This window comes from Harmonia axyridis, chromosome X (genome assembly GCF_914767665.1).
Source record: "Harmonia axyridis chromosome X, icHarAxyr1.1, whole genome shotgun sequence".
NCBI classification, from domain to species: domain Eukaryota; kingdom Metazoa; phylum Arthropoda; class Insecta; order Coleoptera; family Coccinellidae; genus Harmonia; species Harmonia axyridis.
Window position 1 is genome coordinate 17,077,044 of NC_059508.1, and position 15,514 is coordinate 17,092,557.

Sequence of the window (15,514 nt, forward strand, 5' to 3'; positions counted from 1 at the left end):
ACCTAATTATTAAGGAGAAATCATATAGGTATGGCTAGAACTGCGGAACCATTCTAAAATATCTTGCCCTTTAAATATCTCATCTGTCATATTTAGACCCTGAGAGTGTACGAAAAAAAGACATACAAGTTGCAATAATTTATTGATACTAAATCCAACAACAGTAGCTACTGCTTGACAACAAAGTGTGGTGTGTTCTTTGTGCAGAAAATTAGAGAAATCGATCATTCACAAAAAGGTGCACCAATATACTATATTGAGTATTAAAAATGAAAATGGAAAAAAGAATCTAGAGAATTTATCTATGCAGAGAGCTATGCTTCTTCCATTACAGAAAGTTTCATATTGTGGCTGACTAACGGTGCTGTAACGTATCCTTTCCATGCCCTGAAAGGATTTTTTTCAACTATAACTTATAAGAAATGCAACGTTATACAGGTAGTCCAAAACTCGATGGCCAATTCTGGAAAATGAGAAAATTTGGTTTTTGGTGTAGTGGCTCTTTGCTTGCCCGAGAGATGGCGTCATGAGCTGCGCATCTCTCGGAAGCACGGCACCAATTATTATGTAAACCCAACCGTTCTACTAACTATGGAAATTTATGGTGTACATGGCAGGGAACAATGGGAGTCATACTGAAGATTCCATCTGTGTTCTATCGATCCAGACCATCGAGTTTGGGGAAACCTGTACCAACCTTGTACTGCATAACTTCAGAGGGAATATCTTCGTCCGAGTAGCCTTTCATCGCTTTTGTAGCAACAGGGCCCATGTAATTGTTGACCACGGCAAACTCCATCAGTGATAAGAAGACAAAAACCGAGCAACTGGACATCCAAACATCGATAGCCTTGACATATGACACAGGTGGAAGAGATTGTTGAGATTGGGTGTTTTGGGTAGCTGGAAAAAATAAGGAATCTTCGTGAAACTCATACAGGGAGTCCAGAAAATGAACAGCTTATCTTCGAACAAGGAAGAACGCAAACTCTCAATTATATAATTTAAAAAAATACTCTTTTTTTCTACCTATTAGGTCAATTGAAAAGTTCCCGGAATGATGCACAGATGGCGGTGCTAGTATTAAATCCATACGATTTTTAGTTAGTACTAACATGGCTGGCAAGGTTATGGCATCAGTATTTTGGGATGCGCAAGGTATAATATTCATTGATTACCTCCAAAAAGGCCAGACCATCAACAGCGATTATTATATAGCGTTATATGATCGTTTAAAGGATGAAATCGTTAAAAAACAGCCCCATTTGGAGAAGGAAAAAAGGTGCTGTTTCATCATGACAATGCGCCGTGTCACAAATCAATGAAAACAATGGCAAAATTGCATGAATTGGGCTTCGAAAGGCTTCTGTATCAACCGTATTGGCCAGATCTGGCCCCCAGCGACTTTTTCTTGTTCTCAGACCTCAAAAGAATGCTCGCTGGAAAGAAATTCAGCGCCAATGAAGAAGTAATCGCACCGAAACTGAGGCCTATTTCGAAGCAAAAGACAAATCTTACTACAAATATGGTATCGAAAAGTTGGAAGATCGCTATAATCGCTATTCGCTGTATCGCCCTCGAAGGCAACTATATTGAATAATAAAATCGAATTTTGGCAAAAAAAAAGTGTTTTACTATGATAGACCGGGGACTTTTCAATGGACCTGTTATGTATGAAAAGTATTTCAGTAATAATTGAAATTGGTTCTGTCCATGTCAAAATTAAACAGTTATTTTTGGACCCTATAAAAAGCAACCCATCGCTGATTGATATTTTGGAAATATCTACAAATTTAAATGGTTACAATTGGTGGTATCATATCTCTATATTTACCCAAAGTAAGTAAGGATGTTACGCCTAGTGTAACTCTAGCTGGGATAGCTTCAGGTTTGATCCAGAAGGAAATCCAAGACATTACAACAATCAAGGCAGATGGGATGTAGGTGTGGAAAAGGTGATATCCTAGTCTCCTTCTTAATTGGAACACCACTGCCAGGCACGTAAAATTGCCTGATGAAACATATTACAAAAGTTGAGTTCAAATTTTGCATAGGTATACCTACATATTCTAGATTCTACTTATCCTGCAACTTCATCAACTATCCAAATACTTGTTGGATATGTTGATGTAATTTGCAGTCGGAAGTCAATAATGAGGCTTAAAGGTCTTAAATAAAGCATTTTTTTACCTGTAGAGTATTCAATGGTACAGTCAGTTGTGTAATTCTCTGCTATATCTAACTGTGGCAACTCGATTTCTGGATTTACCACCAATGGATCAGTCATATTCCAAATGAAAACCAAATCGTGGTCCGTATGAGACACTAAAAAATAATCTTATTAAGGGAATACAAAGTGTCTCAGAATTTCACTCACAACTTTCTATACTCATGGAGCAAATCTGTGTGTCATGAGGATAAGATTCGAATTTCATTGCACATGAAAGAACTAATGTTAACCTGAAATCACAACTGTTTTTTGAAAAACAATAACCAGTGCGAAGGCAAGCTACAAAGTCAAATAGGTAATTCATGATGTTTGTTTTGGATTCATTACAAACTTATTAAATTAATGCATTTCTTCATACTTGGACATGTATAAAAGCGTTTTATCGTGATATAACCATAGATAGTGATTTGGGATGGTCATCTCGTGAAAAGTAACACTTTTAGCATTTTTGAAGAAACAGTCTGGCCTCCATATACTATGTAGCCATTCTACATCCAAAATTCTGTATTCTTCACTCATATTCTCAGGCAATCTTAGTCTAGGGTCTCTCCAGCTTTGTGCAAGAAATATATCGGTAACGTAAGTCTGAAAAATATCGATTCATTCCTCTATTTTAAATAATTTTGAAAAAAATTTAAAAGTTTACCCACCATTGATTCCTCGTTGATCGAATCCAAAGAAAGTACAGTAACATGAAAGTAAACTACAGTTGGTTGTCCTTGTAATTTTGGTGCTCTGTTTTTGTCGTAGTGCTTTACTTTTACTGGCAATATATCTCTTAGAGATAAACTATTTTCTTCAACGTATTCTGATCCTCTGTGGCCATTGCTTCCGAAAAAATATTGGATTATTAGATCTCTAAATTGTTTTCTTTATGCTACAATATCTATATTCTGCACTAAATTATTCTTGAAACCAAAGCAAACAAAGTTAATAAAAAAAAAACTTACAAATTTGCTATAACGCAGGAAGACGAATTGATCAAAATTATCAATATGATAAATTTCATGTTTATAAAAAATCTAGTGTATCTTCTTATTACATCATGTTATGTGTGAACCCAGCACTAATTGAATTATCGTATCATATCGTTCGTAATCAACTTAAAAGTGTGTCTGCGTATTCATTGATTGCAGGACATACATCTGATGAGGAAGATAGATGCATACCTAATATTTCTATTATGATACTTAGGTTTTGTACATTTATATTATAATAACGAAGTGAAATACCAAAATTTGAACTTTCCATTTGTTGTACTTCAGGGCGAGATGTACCTATTTCAATTTTTTACCCAAATGAAACATAGGGAAGAACAATAAATTTGAAACATACCTATTCAACTCAATTTTTTCCATTCTCTTTTAGTTCTCATTCAAGAAATAATGAAATTGATTAATCATAATAATTGAAATATTAGGCCAAATGAAAAGTCCCCGGTCTGATGAACAGATGGCGGTGCTAGAATTAAATCCCATAGACGTATCAAAGGATAATAAGTCTATGTTAAATCCATATGATTTTTGGTTAGTACCAACCTTAAAACGATACGTGTCAAAATTTGACGGAAGTCCGACCATTAGTTTGTGAGATATTGCGTTGTGAGTGTAGCTACTTTTGTTATTTGAAAAAAAGATCGAAAAAAAAATAATTTCGTGTGCTGATCAAATTATAACCTGAATTTTTACGTCGATATGTGACAATGGATGAAACATGGCTCAATCATTTCACTCCGAAGTCCAATCGACAGTCATCAGTTGAGTGGACTGCACACGATGAACCGAATCCAAAGCGAGGAAAAACACAACAGTCAGCTGGCAAGATTATGGCATCAGTATTCTGGGATGCGCAAGGTATAATATTCATTGATTATCTCCAAAAGGGCAAGACCATCATCAGCGATTATTATATAGCGTTATTGGATCGTTTAAAGTTAAAAAAAACGTCCCCATTTGAAGAAAAAAAGGTGCTGTTTCATCAAGACAATGCGCCGTGTCACAAATCAATGAAAACAATGCAAAATTGCATGAATTGGGCTTCATATTGCTTCTGCATCCACCGTATTCGCCAGATCTGGCAAGCAGCGACTTTTTCCTATTCTCAGACCTCAAAAAAATGCTCGCTGGAAAGAAATTTAGCGCCAATGAAGAAGTAATCGCCGAAACTGAGGCCTATTTTGAAGCGAAAAACAAATAATACTACAAGAATGGTATCGAAAAGTTGGAAGATCGCTATAATAGCTGTATCGAACTCGGCAACTATGTTGAATAATAAAATCGAATTTTGTCAAAAAAATGTGTTTTACTATAGCAGACCGGGGACTTTGCTATTGGTTTGTTATGTAATGGACAATGAATTGTGAAAGGTAACGCCGTAAGGAAATAAAAGACATAATATAATCCTATAATGTTGTATTCATCTCAATGTTCACATTAATAAATACACTAGGTTAACTGAAATGTACAATCATCCGGTGGAACAATATTAAAAATAAGATTATGATAGCTGAATAAACTCTACACATACATTTCCTAATCACAAAAACAATCCACGAAAATAAATACCAGCATAATTTTCAATTTTTACATTCGAACAAAAACTTGAAATCATTCAATACCTTAAATAAATATCACAATCGAATCGACAATAAAAATAAATTTTTTTAAATGTGATTCTCACATTCAGAAATCATTTCTTTGACTGGAATATATTGAGATCAAAATGTCGCATTGTGACATTTCAAAAAAATTCATAAAAACTTCTGAGGAAGTAACTCATAATGTATTCACCTATACAGTTGATTTATATATACCTACAACTGAAGGTTGTAAACAAGATTGCCATGTGAGACATCAATAAGGGATTCTTCTATTCAGAAAAGTAAGGAAGCACATGATTTCCATTTTCTGCCTGTTGATATTCGCATTAAGTACTTCAATTCAATTAAAAATAAAACTGTTATATACATAATGATCGAATTATGACAGATGACCTCATTTCACAATAGATTTAAATAAATAATTTTGCAATGAGTTTTTGTTGAATCAATTTTTCAAATATTACTTTATATGTTCAAGATATTAATTTTAATGGACCTCAAATCTGGGGAATTCTTGAAGAATAGATAATATTGATATTTATGTCCTGCTCTTCAGGGTGGCCAACATAATCTTAAAGCAGAGAGGACTTTTTTTGCAAAATGTTCCAAGCTAGGGTGATAGCCACCACTGCAAATCTTACATTAGATTTTATTTGTCTAAGAACCTTCCTGAAATGAGGTTCAAAAATTAACATCATGCAAAAAATAAAACACCTTTCTTCACTTGTTCTGGATAATCATGGATAAATGAAACATGTCTAAGTATTGAGATATTTCAAGTAGTATAAGGCACATTTTCATTGAGACTTATATGAAAAACCAAATCCAAGTATGTACAATAAAAATTTTATTGATTAAAGAAATCAAATGTAACTGTCAAGATTCTGAAAAATTTAGCAAAATTCCGATCTTACGCATTATCATATAGAACAACCACTAAAGTCGAAAGCTTTTGTTTTATTGCTTCAATTGCTATCTATGAATAGAAAAACTATACCCATTCATGAATGAGTACAGCACAACCTCAATAAGGTTGAAATGCAAGCCTGGAGATAAATATTACTTCCACCATCAATGTAGGCTGCATTCGAGTATAGAATATCAAGTTGACTAGACGGATTTTTAGATGCCTTACAAAGTATTTTTGTTAGCTAAGATTATTGGAACATCAAACATTATTTTAGGTGTTTTCAGTTGAGGACTTTCTCATCGATCTAAACTATTGATTCACAATAATTAAGGACTTCTAACTTATCGAATAACCTTTTTAAATGAGTGTGAGGTTCTAATTGATATTTTTTCTACTGGCTTTCACTATGTTTGTATGAAATTAACATTCATTTTTTTATATCTCTTTACTTCAATGCTGAAGTAAACACACTCTTATGTACGAACATTTTTGAATAGCTTGGCGCACGTGATCAAAAACTACATATTCTAATTAAAAAAACCCCGTGGACAAGAGTGTTACTTCAACTTTCCGGTATAGTATAGAGTTCTCTGAGAACTGGAATGATTCCACATAATTTTTTTGTATTAATTTTATCAATAGTCGACTATCAAATTTTTATAGTAGAAATAATATCTCCTAAAGCTAATATAATTTTGAATTGATATTTAGTGCTATCAGAACAATTTAATGATCTTCACAACTACAAAATCTGATATTCGTTATGGTTGACAATGGCAACTGATAAAGGGTATGGTCCGTATATCGCTGAGAATTCCAAAGCGGTTACTAGTGGTTTTCAATGTTTCAGGTAACCTGCTTCGTATTTACGGACCGCTTGACACTTGTCATTGGTCAACCAAATTTTTCTTTGACAGAATTTTCAGGGTTATAAATGGTTGATCTCTTTTAATTTGTAGACAACTGGAAGTTCTTAATGGATCTGTTTCAGTTTCATATTTAAAATAATAAAGTTTTTGAATGTTAGATGTCATGAAAAATGTTCATAAACAATAATCTGAAAATTAAAATGACAACTGCCAAGCCGAGTGGGCGTGGTTACAGAACCTAACCAGAATAAAAGTACAGTTGCTCTGGTGACAGATAACTCACTGAAGTTGGAGGAAATTGTCACTGGTTTTTGAATTTTTTTTTTTTAATTTGACATATACGGATCACCAACTTACTCAACATAGTAACCAAGGTAATATACGGACCATACCCAAAAATGATACCAAGAAATCATAAAAATATATGTACATTCCTCTAACAATCATTGATATTTGGCAGTTCTCTAAGTTTCTACATTCGTTTTTATTTTTGTTTTTGGAAAATGCCATAGTCTTTCTCCAAAGTTATGTTATCTTAAATTATTTTCCTAGTTGTACAATATTATATTAACCATATGCTATCAGCATGGGGTAAAATTACTCATTTTGTTTTTCAATATAAATCTATTTTACGATTGATCTCAATTCAGATAATACTGCAATTGAATGAATAAGTTAATTACTCAGATCTACAATCTATACAAAAATAAAATTTCAGCATTCAACAATTGTGTGGAAGATTAAATTCTCAATTGAATAAATGTAATTGCAACAAGCAAATAACCGAAATAAAGATACAAATTTCAGAGTAAAATTGAGTATTCGATAATTATTTTCTGAGTTGAAGCAGAAATTTTCTAATTTTGATTCAGACTCACCATCTAACTGTCTTGGAAGAGGATTTTGTTAATTTGTTTCACAATATTTCTCTATAATAGCTAGCAAGCTATAATTAAATGATTTAGGAAACAGTAACAAGCCAATATAATAATAAAAAAATAAATAAATAAACCGAGTCTTTTGTATAGCTTCCATAGTAAAGGATATAAAATCAGTATCACAGAAAGATGTGAAGTGAGAAGTCATAAAACTAAAATTTTCATTATGAGAATTCTTGCAAATAAAAATTCAAGATGATGGAGCTAAATCAAGATGCAATAATCATTTTAAATTGAAAAAAAAGCTTGCTAACTTTTCGAGGTCAGTCATGGACATCGTGAAATTCATTTGAGATTATTGGCCACCATATTCCACCTCTATAATCAACCCATCTGACTTTTCTCAGAAGACCTATCGTTATGATCTGAAATGAATTTTAAATATTATTGCCTGTCGCCATTGTAATGAACATTTGTTGAAAGTCTGCCAATTCTTGACCTAACAATTCAATTCCTTGAGAAGATTGCGTTGTGTCATTTGTGATCGTACCTTCCTTTGCTGGAACTGTTGCCTTTTTTTTCTCAATGTCAGCTGCACTTTCTAACCTTCTAGGAGTGGTTTGTTTTATTGGTATCACTGGTTTATTTGGAGGTATAGGTGGTGGAACGCCTCTGGCCGCTAGACTACCCTTCTTAGGGGGCGTCTGAGGTGCATTAGACTGATATTGAAAACCTAATTTCCCTGGGGCCCTACTTACCGTACCCTGTGAGGTAACTGAGCTTGTAGGACTTGGTGTTACTAACTGAAAATAATTATCTGAATGAGAAAACCGTGTTTTTTCACCTTCAAGTGAATGCTTATTCAATTCTACCAAGTACAAACCTTTGAAACAGGAGCAACAGCTGTTTGACGGATTACTTGACCTGGTACAACAGATTGTGCTATTCCTGTTGCTGGAATTGAAAATCATTTATGTTAAAAAAACCTCAAGACAACAAGACATCTGTTTATGCACCAAAAACATTGCAACAACACCATTTAACAATGAAAAACTACAAGCACATTTAAAACATAAATGCATGGGTTTATTATTTCCTCTTTTTCTTGGAAAACTTTGGAACTATATAAAAATAATTAAATTTTTTAGTGTTTTGCCTTTTGAAATGTGGATTAGATTTTTATATTAGAAGGATCGATGTGCTATAGCTACTAATTTTTTAACAACATTCATGCAACTAACTTTCAAAATTTTCAATGAATCTGGATTTCGAAAGGTAAATCAGTGGAAATTTTCAAATTTATTTTCTCTAATGGTTCCAAACATCATTTTCGGAAATAATAAGTGAACATTATTATGTACCTGATTATGTAATCCTGGACTTTTATCAATGTGGATAAGAATGTTTTTATTTTTTTTCGTGCATAAACAAGAAAGAGGTAACATGCAAAACTAAAAAACACTTACACAAAAGCACTTCTTCTGACTTACTTGGTCCAGACACGGGAAAACTGGACACAGTGGCAGTGGGTTGGACAGCTTTAGCTATACTGCTTACAGCTGAAGCTGTATCACATGGTACATTTGTTCTATTTCGAATTGCTTCACATTCAGCTTTGAGTTTTTGGATTTCAGCCTCTAATTCAACACACCTAATAAATTCAGGTATGAATTGCAAGCATTTTTAATTGGTAAGTCATGTTCTAAAGGTAGGTTTTCAACATAAAAGGAAAAGAAAGAATAGAAATACTGTGCTTTTAGGCCTTTCACTGCCTGAATATTTAATCCTTGTTGCATTAAACTGAACATTTGAAAAAAAACTTACCTAGCTTCTTTCAAAGCTAACTGAGATTTTAAGGACTTTTTGTCGGCTTCAAAAACGTGGCCCTGTTTTTCCAATTCAGCCTCCATTTGAAGAGATTTTTTGCTTTCCTCTTCTAAACCTTCTGCCATTGTATCATTTCTAGATTTTTCCTCTGATAATATCTTGAAAGAAATATATATGAAATACTATTTAATAATTATCAAAGTATATTCACTTACTTGTGCTAGATCTTCACTACGTTTCCTTTCTTCAATATATTTAACAATGATTTTTTTTCTTTCTGCCAATAACAGCAAAACTATTTGTTTTTGCCGAGCTCTCTCTTCATCTGCCATTTCAAGCTGCCTTTTAAGCTCCTTTTCTAATTTTTTTCTTCCATTCCTTTCCATCTCCAACTCTTGTCTCAGTCTTGTTCTTTCCATTTCTAAACCATATGTAATATCATCACCTTGTGCAGTGTCATGTTCATGTTTACACTTCTCTTCTTCCAACTCCTGTATAACCTAATAACCGTAATTATCGATTTAAAAAAAACTGAAAATTTCACACTATGGTTTTTAAATTTTTTCAGCAAAATATTTCTACATCTAAGGAAAAAAAAACATTATCAATGAAAAGATTTTTTAATTAGTTAATAATAAACACTTTATGTTGATTCATATTTTTAAAGAATTAAAAATCAACACATTGTGTATTAATAACTAATCAGTCCAAAGGTTCATTATTGACGATAATAAACCAAAGCCGACATCTAAAATAATATGGTTATACCTTTTTATGCTTTGCTTCAGCTTCCTTAAGGATATTTATCATATGCTGATGAGCTCTTCTCTGCTGAAGAGCAAGCTGCTCAAGTGCTTGTAGTTGTTGTTCAGCAGCAGTTGTCATATCTTTTTCATTTGTTGGAGGCTTAACATTGGGACCATCAGCAATGCTATCTCTCAATAATGCTGTATAAGGATCATTCATAACAGCAGGCTTGTACCTTCCTAAGTTTACAATTTGTTTAAGCTTTTCAGACTGAAAGTGAAAAGATTCAAATACTTTCTAGAACCTGGCATGATGCAAAACTTTCAACTTACTTTAAGAGCAGCAATTACAATATCACGAGCTTGTATTTCTCCTTCAAAATATGTGACTAGCTTTAACAAATCTGTTTTAGAAAGTTCCATCTTAGGATTCCTCTGTAATGATTAATAAATTCAGACAAAAATACTTTCAATGCCCTTTGAAATATTTTACCTTTAATGTATTACATCCTGTGTTTGGTCTGTCTAGTTGTTCATATTGATTCATTTCTGGTGATGTACCTGGTTGCTGTTCTTGTACAGCAGATAAGGGGGCACCATAACTTAGCCCGCTAATCCATCCATTCTGATTATTGTTAGTAGCCATATTGAGTTTATTTTTATGAAGCCCTTTGTTCATTACCTAGACAGCTCAAAACAATCGCCTTTTGGAAGCAACTTCAAAACGCCGTTACGCATTCTCTAATGAATTCATTGAATTCTAATTTAAACAATTAAATATAATTTATAGGTTAACCGATAAAAATCGATTTATTTAAGAAATCGACATTCTTATAATAGGGATTTCCAAAGTTGGGGAGTTAGCATTTCCACTCAAAGTAAACATACATAATATATGACAATCTTTCGGCAAAATGACAGCTGACAAAAGTAATCATCGAAAAACTAATAATGCAAAGGAACTACTGTCTATTGTCTGTGATTGTTGGCGTTCCCAAGATGTAAGCTTGACTAATAAGACTATTCAACTATTACTTACTGAAGTATTCCTTGCATTAAAGTTTGATACGGCAATTAAAATTAATTTATTCCAGACGATCAAGCAGAAGGCAATTTAAAGATTTGTTTGTATTATTCTATGAATAATTCTTAAACAAATACTTGCACAAGGCATAAATATCAATCATAGATGAGGGGTCCTACCACATATTACTAGTCTGTGGTCCTACGTTTGTACTTACGTTTGTATTTACAAAGACTAATCTGTGGTATTTATCTATGATATTAATCAGTTATCTGTGATATTAATCAATCAATCAAAGACTGTGAAGTAGTGTAGTCTGTGTATCAATACTGTAGACAACTTGCGATCCATATCATTGGCACCCCAATTAGTTGAAATATTAGAATCAATTCTAAAACATGGAATAGAGAATAATATAGAAACGAAAAACTCATACAGCTTCGGTTTCAGAAGGGTAAAATCAATTTACGACTATCTATTGACGTCATGCTCCACTTTTTGTACGTAGAAAATCCACCATCATCATCTTTCTTGATATAAAGTCTGCCTAGGATAATATAGACCTACAAATTCTTAAGAAAGATTTATACAATATTGGCATACCAAGGGACATTGCAAATCTAAGAATAGCCTGGATGAATTATCGGGAATTATATTTTTATGATAAAGAAACAGATTATATAAGAGGACCATGGATTGTGTATGAGGGCTTGGTACAGGGATCATCACTAAGTCCCCCATTATTTACATTATTACATTTCTCCATGTGAATGCGAATGTGAAAAGGTGTTTGTAAATCGTAGTGGAATAAAATTGACAATACTTGAGTATTCGGCGTCCGAATTTCTTGAGTGTGCTAAGTCAAGTAGTTAACAGTACAAGGATTACCGTGAGCATTTTATCAACTTAATTAAGATTGCAATACAGTGGTAAATTGGATATTTGAAGACACTTTTCTTAAACTGAATTCACATTCAACGAGAAAACATCTGGAACACCTTATATATGTTGGCTATCGATAACGATAATACATATCGTTCATATCAGTAAATTCGAGATAGGAACCAGACGGTAGATTTATCGGGGATTCCCTTTGTCTGACCAATTGTTTACTGTATTTTTACCGCGGCCTTCCTGTGTTTGTTTTGAAAAGTCTCTTACATAGGCCCGTGAGAGTGAAGGGTGTGTTTTTCTTTTCCCATTTTTCCTACCAACGTGTGACAATAATTCCTTTCCCGATTATAGCGTCCGATATTGTTGAAATTTGAGAAACTTACTGTTCTGTTTTTGTTTCTTACTACAAAACTCTTGATAAATTGGATAACTCCTTCTCTGATCACGATATGAATGAGGAGGCAGTTGAGAGAATTCTTCAGGAGATGCAAAAAAACAAGGACGAATTAAAAAGCGCAATATTGTCAAGTGAAAAAAGATTACTGTTTCAAATTGAAAACTTGAAAAGCAGAGTCGATACTCTAGAACAAGAAAACAAACATTTAAAGAATAAACTCGATTCATTAGAGAAAAATTCGAAAGCAAATAACATATTATTATTTGGGTTAGACGTAGAACCTAAGCAAATCACAACTGATTTTGTTGTTGAAAAACTAAATGTTTTGTTGAATGTAAATGTTGAGAAATCACATATAAATAATATTTCGTGCTTGGGGAAGTCAAGGAATTGTCCAGTAAAAGTTGAATTTATATCTCGTCTTGAGAAAACGGAAATTTTCCGTAGAGTAAAAATCTTGAAAGGATCGGGTGTATATATTGAGAACGATCTCACTGCCGCTCAACTTGAAGAAAAGAAGATATTGAGGAGACATCTGCTGGTTGGGAAGAAGAACAAGAAGATTTGTTTCATCAAGGGGAATAAACTTGTTATCGACGGTACTGAATTATCAGTTCCTCAATTATTACAGTTGGAGAGTGGTCAACAGGAACAGATCGGACCAACCACCCCAATCCAAAAGTTGAATTACAACCTGAACCAGGAACAATTTGAACCTCCCGCGGTTAGATCAAGGGAACCCACACCTTTTTCGACAGGAGCAGTGAAGAAGACCCAGAGACCAATTAAACCAGTCGCTACTAGACCTGCCAAGACGAGGTCGACTTCAAACCAAGAACACTAAAAAAATTTAAATTAAAGGGAGGAAAAAGAAGGGGAAAAATTTTTTTAACACTGAATTGCTGTTTTTCTCCTGTTTCTTTTTTGTTTGGTGTTTATATGATATATTCTATTTCTGTTCGTATTTGTGGGTATTCATTCTGAATTACCTAAAGCTGAGTTTTTTGTCTGTGTGTATTTTATCTTTATATCTATTTGTTAACATTTCATATTTTCATTGGTTCTGTTTTTACTCATATTATCTATTTATATTTTTTTTTTTTTTTTTTACTATATATATACTATTCTTTTGCTATTGTAGTTTTATAATGGATTGCTTCGAATCGGAATTGGATGACATAGAGAACAAATATTTTAGTGTTGATGATGCTAGAAAGGAGATTGAATTCGATAGACACATGAATATGGTACATTTTAATATACGTAGTATACGAAAAAATTATGATGATTTAATGTTATACTTAAATGCCTTAGAGTTTGATAATTTGGATGTGATTGTTTTGTCTGAGTGTTGGGATTTGTGTGTGGAGTCAGATTATGGCATTCCTGGTTTCAATGTATATTATAATGGTTCAGAATACAATAAAAATGATGGCTTATTGGTGTATGTGAAGTTGACTATAGATGTGTGTGTTCAGGTTGTTAATTTCTCGGAAACTAATGTGCTACATTTAACCTTTGAGTTGAATGGGGCAAATTATGGTTTGACTGCTTCTTACCGACCTCCTTCTACGAATATGAAACTTTACATTGAAGAATTGGATAAGTATCTGATGGGCATTAGTTTTGCGGATGTGGAAATTTTTGTGGGTGACGTTAATATTAATATTGGTGATCCAGTCACTAAGGATAGTTTGATATACCAAACGTGTATGGGACAAAATGGCTTTATTTCTCAGATTAATTCAGGTACTCGGGTTGCTAATACTTCTGCCTCGGTGATTGATCATATTTATGTAAAACTCAGGAATAAACCTCGTAAAACTTTGTTATTATGTCCTGGTATAGTGAAAACTTCGATCACTGATCACTGGGCGGTTTTTTTGTCGGTAAAATCAGCTTCCAATCAAAAACCTAATGTACTTAATTACCCGACAAAGAGAACCTTCATTGATGAAGATAAACTAATCTCTCAACTAATGAATGAAAGCTGGGGGCAGGTCCTTGATGGTTCAGATCCTCAGATGGCATGCACTATCTTTTTGAAATCTTTGATAAAATATATAGAGAGTTCATCCTATATCGTGAATAATAAAAGTGGTAAATTTAAGAAAAATCAGCCCTGGATAACCGTCGGGCTTGTAACGTCTATTAAACGGCGCGATAAGATGAAGCTGTGGCTTAAAAAGAATTTTAACCCTGAAAATAAAAAAAAATTTTGTGAATATAGAAATTTGTTGAATAATTTGATAAGGGAGACTAAAGAATCGTATTATGTGAAACAATTTAAACTAGCCGGTAATGATACTAGGAAATACTGGAAAACTTTAAATGAGATGAATAATACATGTAAGATTAAACAAGATATTCCTCAGGTAATAGTTGATGAGGATGGATGTACTGTCAGGAACTTGGAAGAGAAAGCAAATATTTTCAACGAGTTTTTTATTGATATCGGTAAGCGATTAGCTCGGGGTATAACCAGATATTCAGATTCTGATTTTCTGAAGGTTCCATCGAATTCCTCGTCCATATACTTGGAGCCTGTTGATGAGAATGAGATTGTAAACACTATCTCCTCATTAAAGAATGGTGCCAGCCCCGGACCAGATGGAATCACTTCATCCCTCATTAAGCATATTCATTTGTTCGTTCTAAAGCCCCTCGTGCATATAATTAACTTATGTTTTTCGACCGGTATAGTGCCAACTGAATGGAAACAGTCATATGTAAGTTGTGTTTTCAAATCTGGCGATAGATCCCGTATGACAAATTATCGCCCAATCTCGGTTATTAATAATTTTGCGAAGATTTTTGAAAAATGCCTCAAAAAAAGATTGACATCGTTTCTTGAAAAGAGACAAATACTGAGTAACAAACAGTTTGGTTTCAGGGAAAACATTTCAACCACTGATGCGATTCAGGAACTCGTTGAGAGGGTCATTCATAATATCGATCATAATAGAAAAGTCCTTGCCGTGTTTTTAGATTTGACCAAGGCGTTTGATACGGTGGATCATGCTTTGCTTCTTAGTAGATTAGAGGGTGCCGGTGTTAGGGGTGTTGCATTGAGGTTAATCGGGAGTTATTTGAGCGATCGGTTTCAGAGTGTCAAGATTGGAAATGTGTTGAGTCGTCCA

The 15,514-nt window shown here is 33.5% G+C and overlaps 2 protein-coding genes across 6 annotated transcripts; both read right to left on the bottom strand.

The window, feature by feature from the left end:
- Positions 1–125: 125 nt before the first annotated feature.
- LOC123685771 (glycine receptor subunit alpha-2) lies at positions 126–3,502 on the bottom strand. 2 transcript variants are annotated; one of them, XM_045625643.1, is made up of 8 exons: positions 3,181–3,502; positions 2,881–3,058; positions 2,589–2,815; positions 2,378–2,460; positions 2,191–2,325; positions 1,835–2,011; positions 698–903; positions 126–387 (listed from the first exon to the last, which is right to left on the bottom strand). In XM_045625643.1, exons 1-8 carry the CDS (start codon positions 3,237–3,239, stop codon positions 229–231), a joined length of 1,224 nt encoding a protein of 407 aa, XP_045481599.1. In that variant the 5' UTR covers positions 3,240–3,502; the 3' UTR covers positions 126–228. The 2 variants fall into 2 exon arrangements, with proteins under 2 accessions (XP_045481599.1, XP_045481600.1); XM_045625644.1 differs by lacking the exon at positions 1,835–2,011 and having other exon boundaries at positions 132–387.
- A 1,124-nt stretch (positions 3,503–4,626) lies between these two features.
- Positions 4,627–10,976, bottom strand: LOC123685577 (CTTNBP2 N-terminal-like protein). 4 transcript variants are annotated; one of them, XM_045625262.1, is made up of 9 exons: positions 10,553–10,975; positions 10,393–10,494; positions 10,082–10,330; positions 9,529–9,813; positions 9,311–9,471; positions 8,977–9,137; positions 8,370–8,440; positions 8,037–8,289; positions 4,627–7,911 (listed from the first exon to the last, which is right to left on the bottom strand). In XM_045625262.1, exons 1-9 carry the CDS (start codon positions 10,736–10,738, stop codon positions 7,871–7,873), a joined length of 1,509 nt encoding a protein of 502 aa, XP_045481218.1. In that variant the 5' UTR covers positions 10,739–10,975; the 3' UTR covers positions 4,627–7,870. The 4 variants fall into 4 exon arrangements, with proteins under 4 accessions (XP_045481218.1, XP_045481217.1, XP_045481216.1 ...); XM_045625261.1 differs by having other exon boundaries at positions 8,953–9,137; positions 10,553–10,974; XM_045625260.1 differs by having other exon boundaries at positions 4,627–8,289; positions 10,553–10,976.
- Between the last annotated feature and the right edge of the window lie 4,538 nt (positions 10,977–15,514).

Coding starts and splice junctions, on each gene's coding strand:
- LOC123685771 (XM_045625643.1), bottom strand. CDS start 3,239: ATGAAATTTATCATATTGATAATTTTGATCAATTCGTCTTCCTGCGTT. Junction 2,816..2,880: donor CGATCAACGAGGAATCAATG/GTGGGTAAACTT, acceptor GATATTTTTCAG/ACTTACGTTACCGATATATT. Junction 2,326..2,377: donor CTCCATGAGTATAGAAAGTT/GTGAGTGAAATT, acceptor ATTATTTTTTAG/TGTCTCATACGGACCACGAT.
- LOC123685577 (XM_045625259.1), bottom strand. CDS start 10,738: ATGAACAAAGGGCTTCATAAAAATAAACTCAATATGGCTACTAACAAT. Junction 9,472..9,528: donor GTAGTGAAGATCTAGCACAA/GTAAGTGAATAT, acceptor ATTTCTTTCAAG/ATATTATCAGAGGAAAAATC. Junction 8,290..8,369: donor CTGTTGCTCCTGTTTCAAAG/GTTTGTACTTGG, acceptor AATTATTTTCAG/TTAGTAACACCAAGTCCTAC.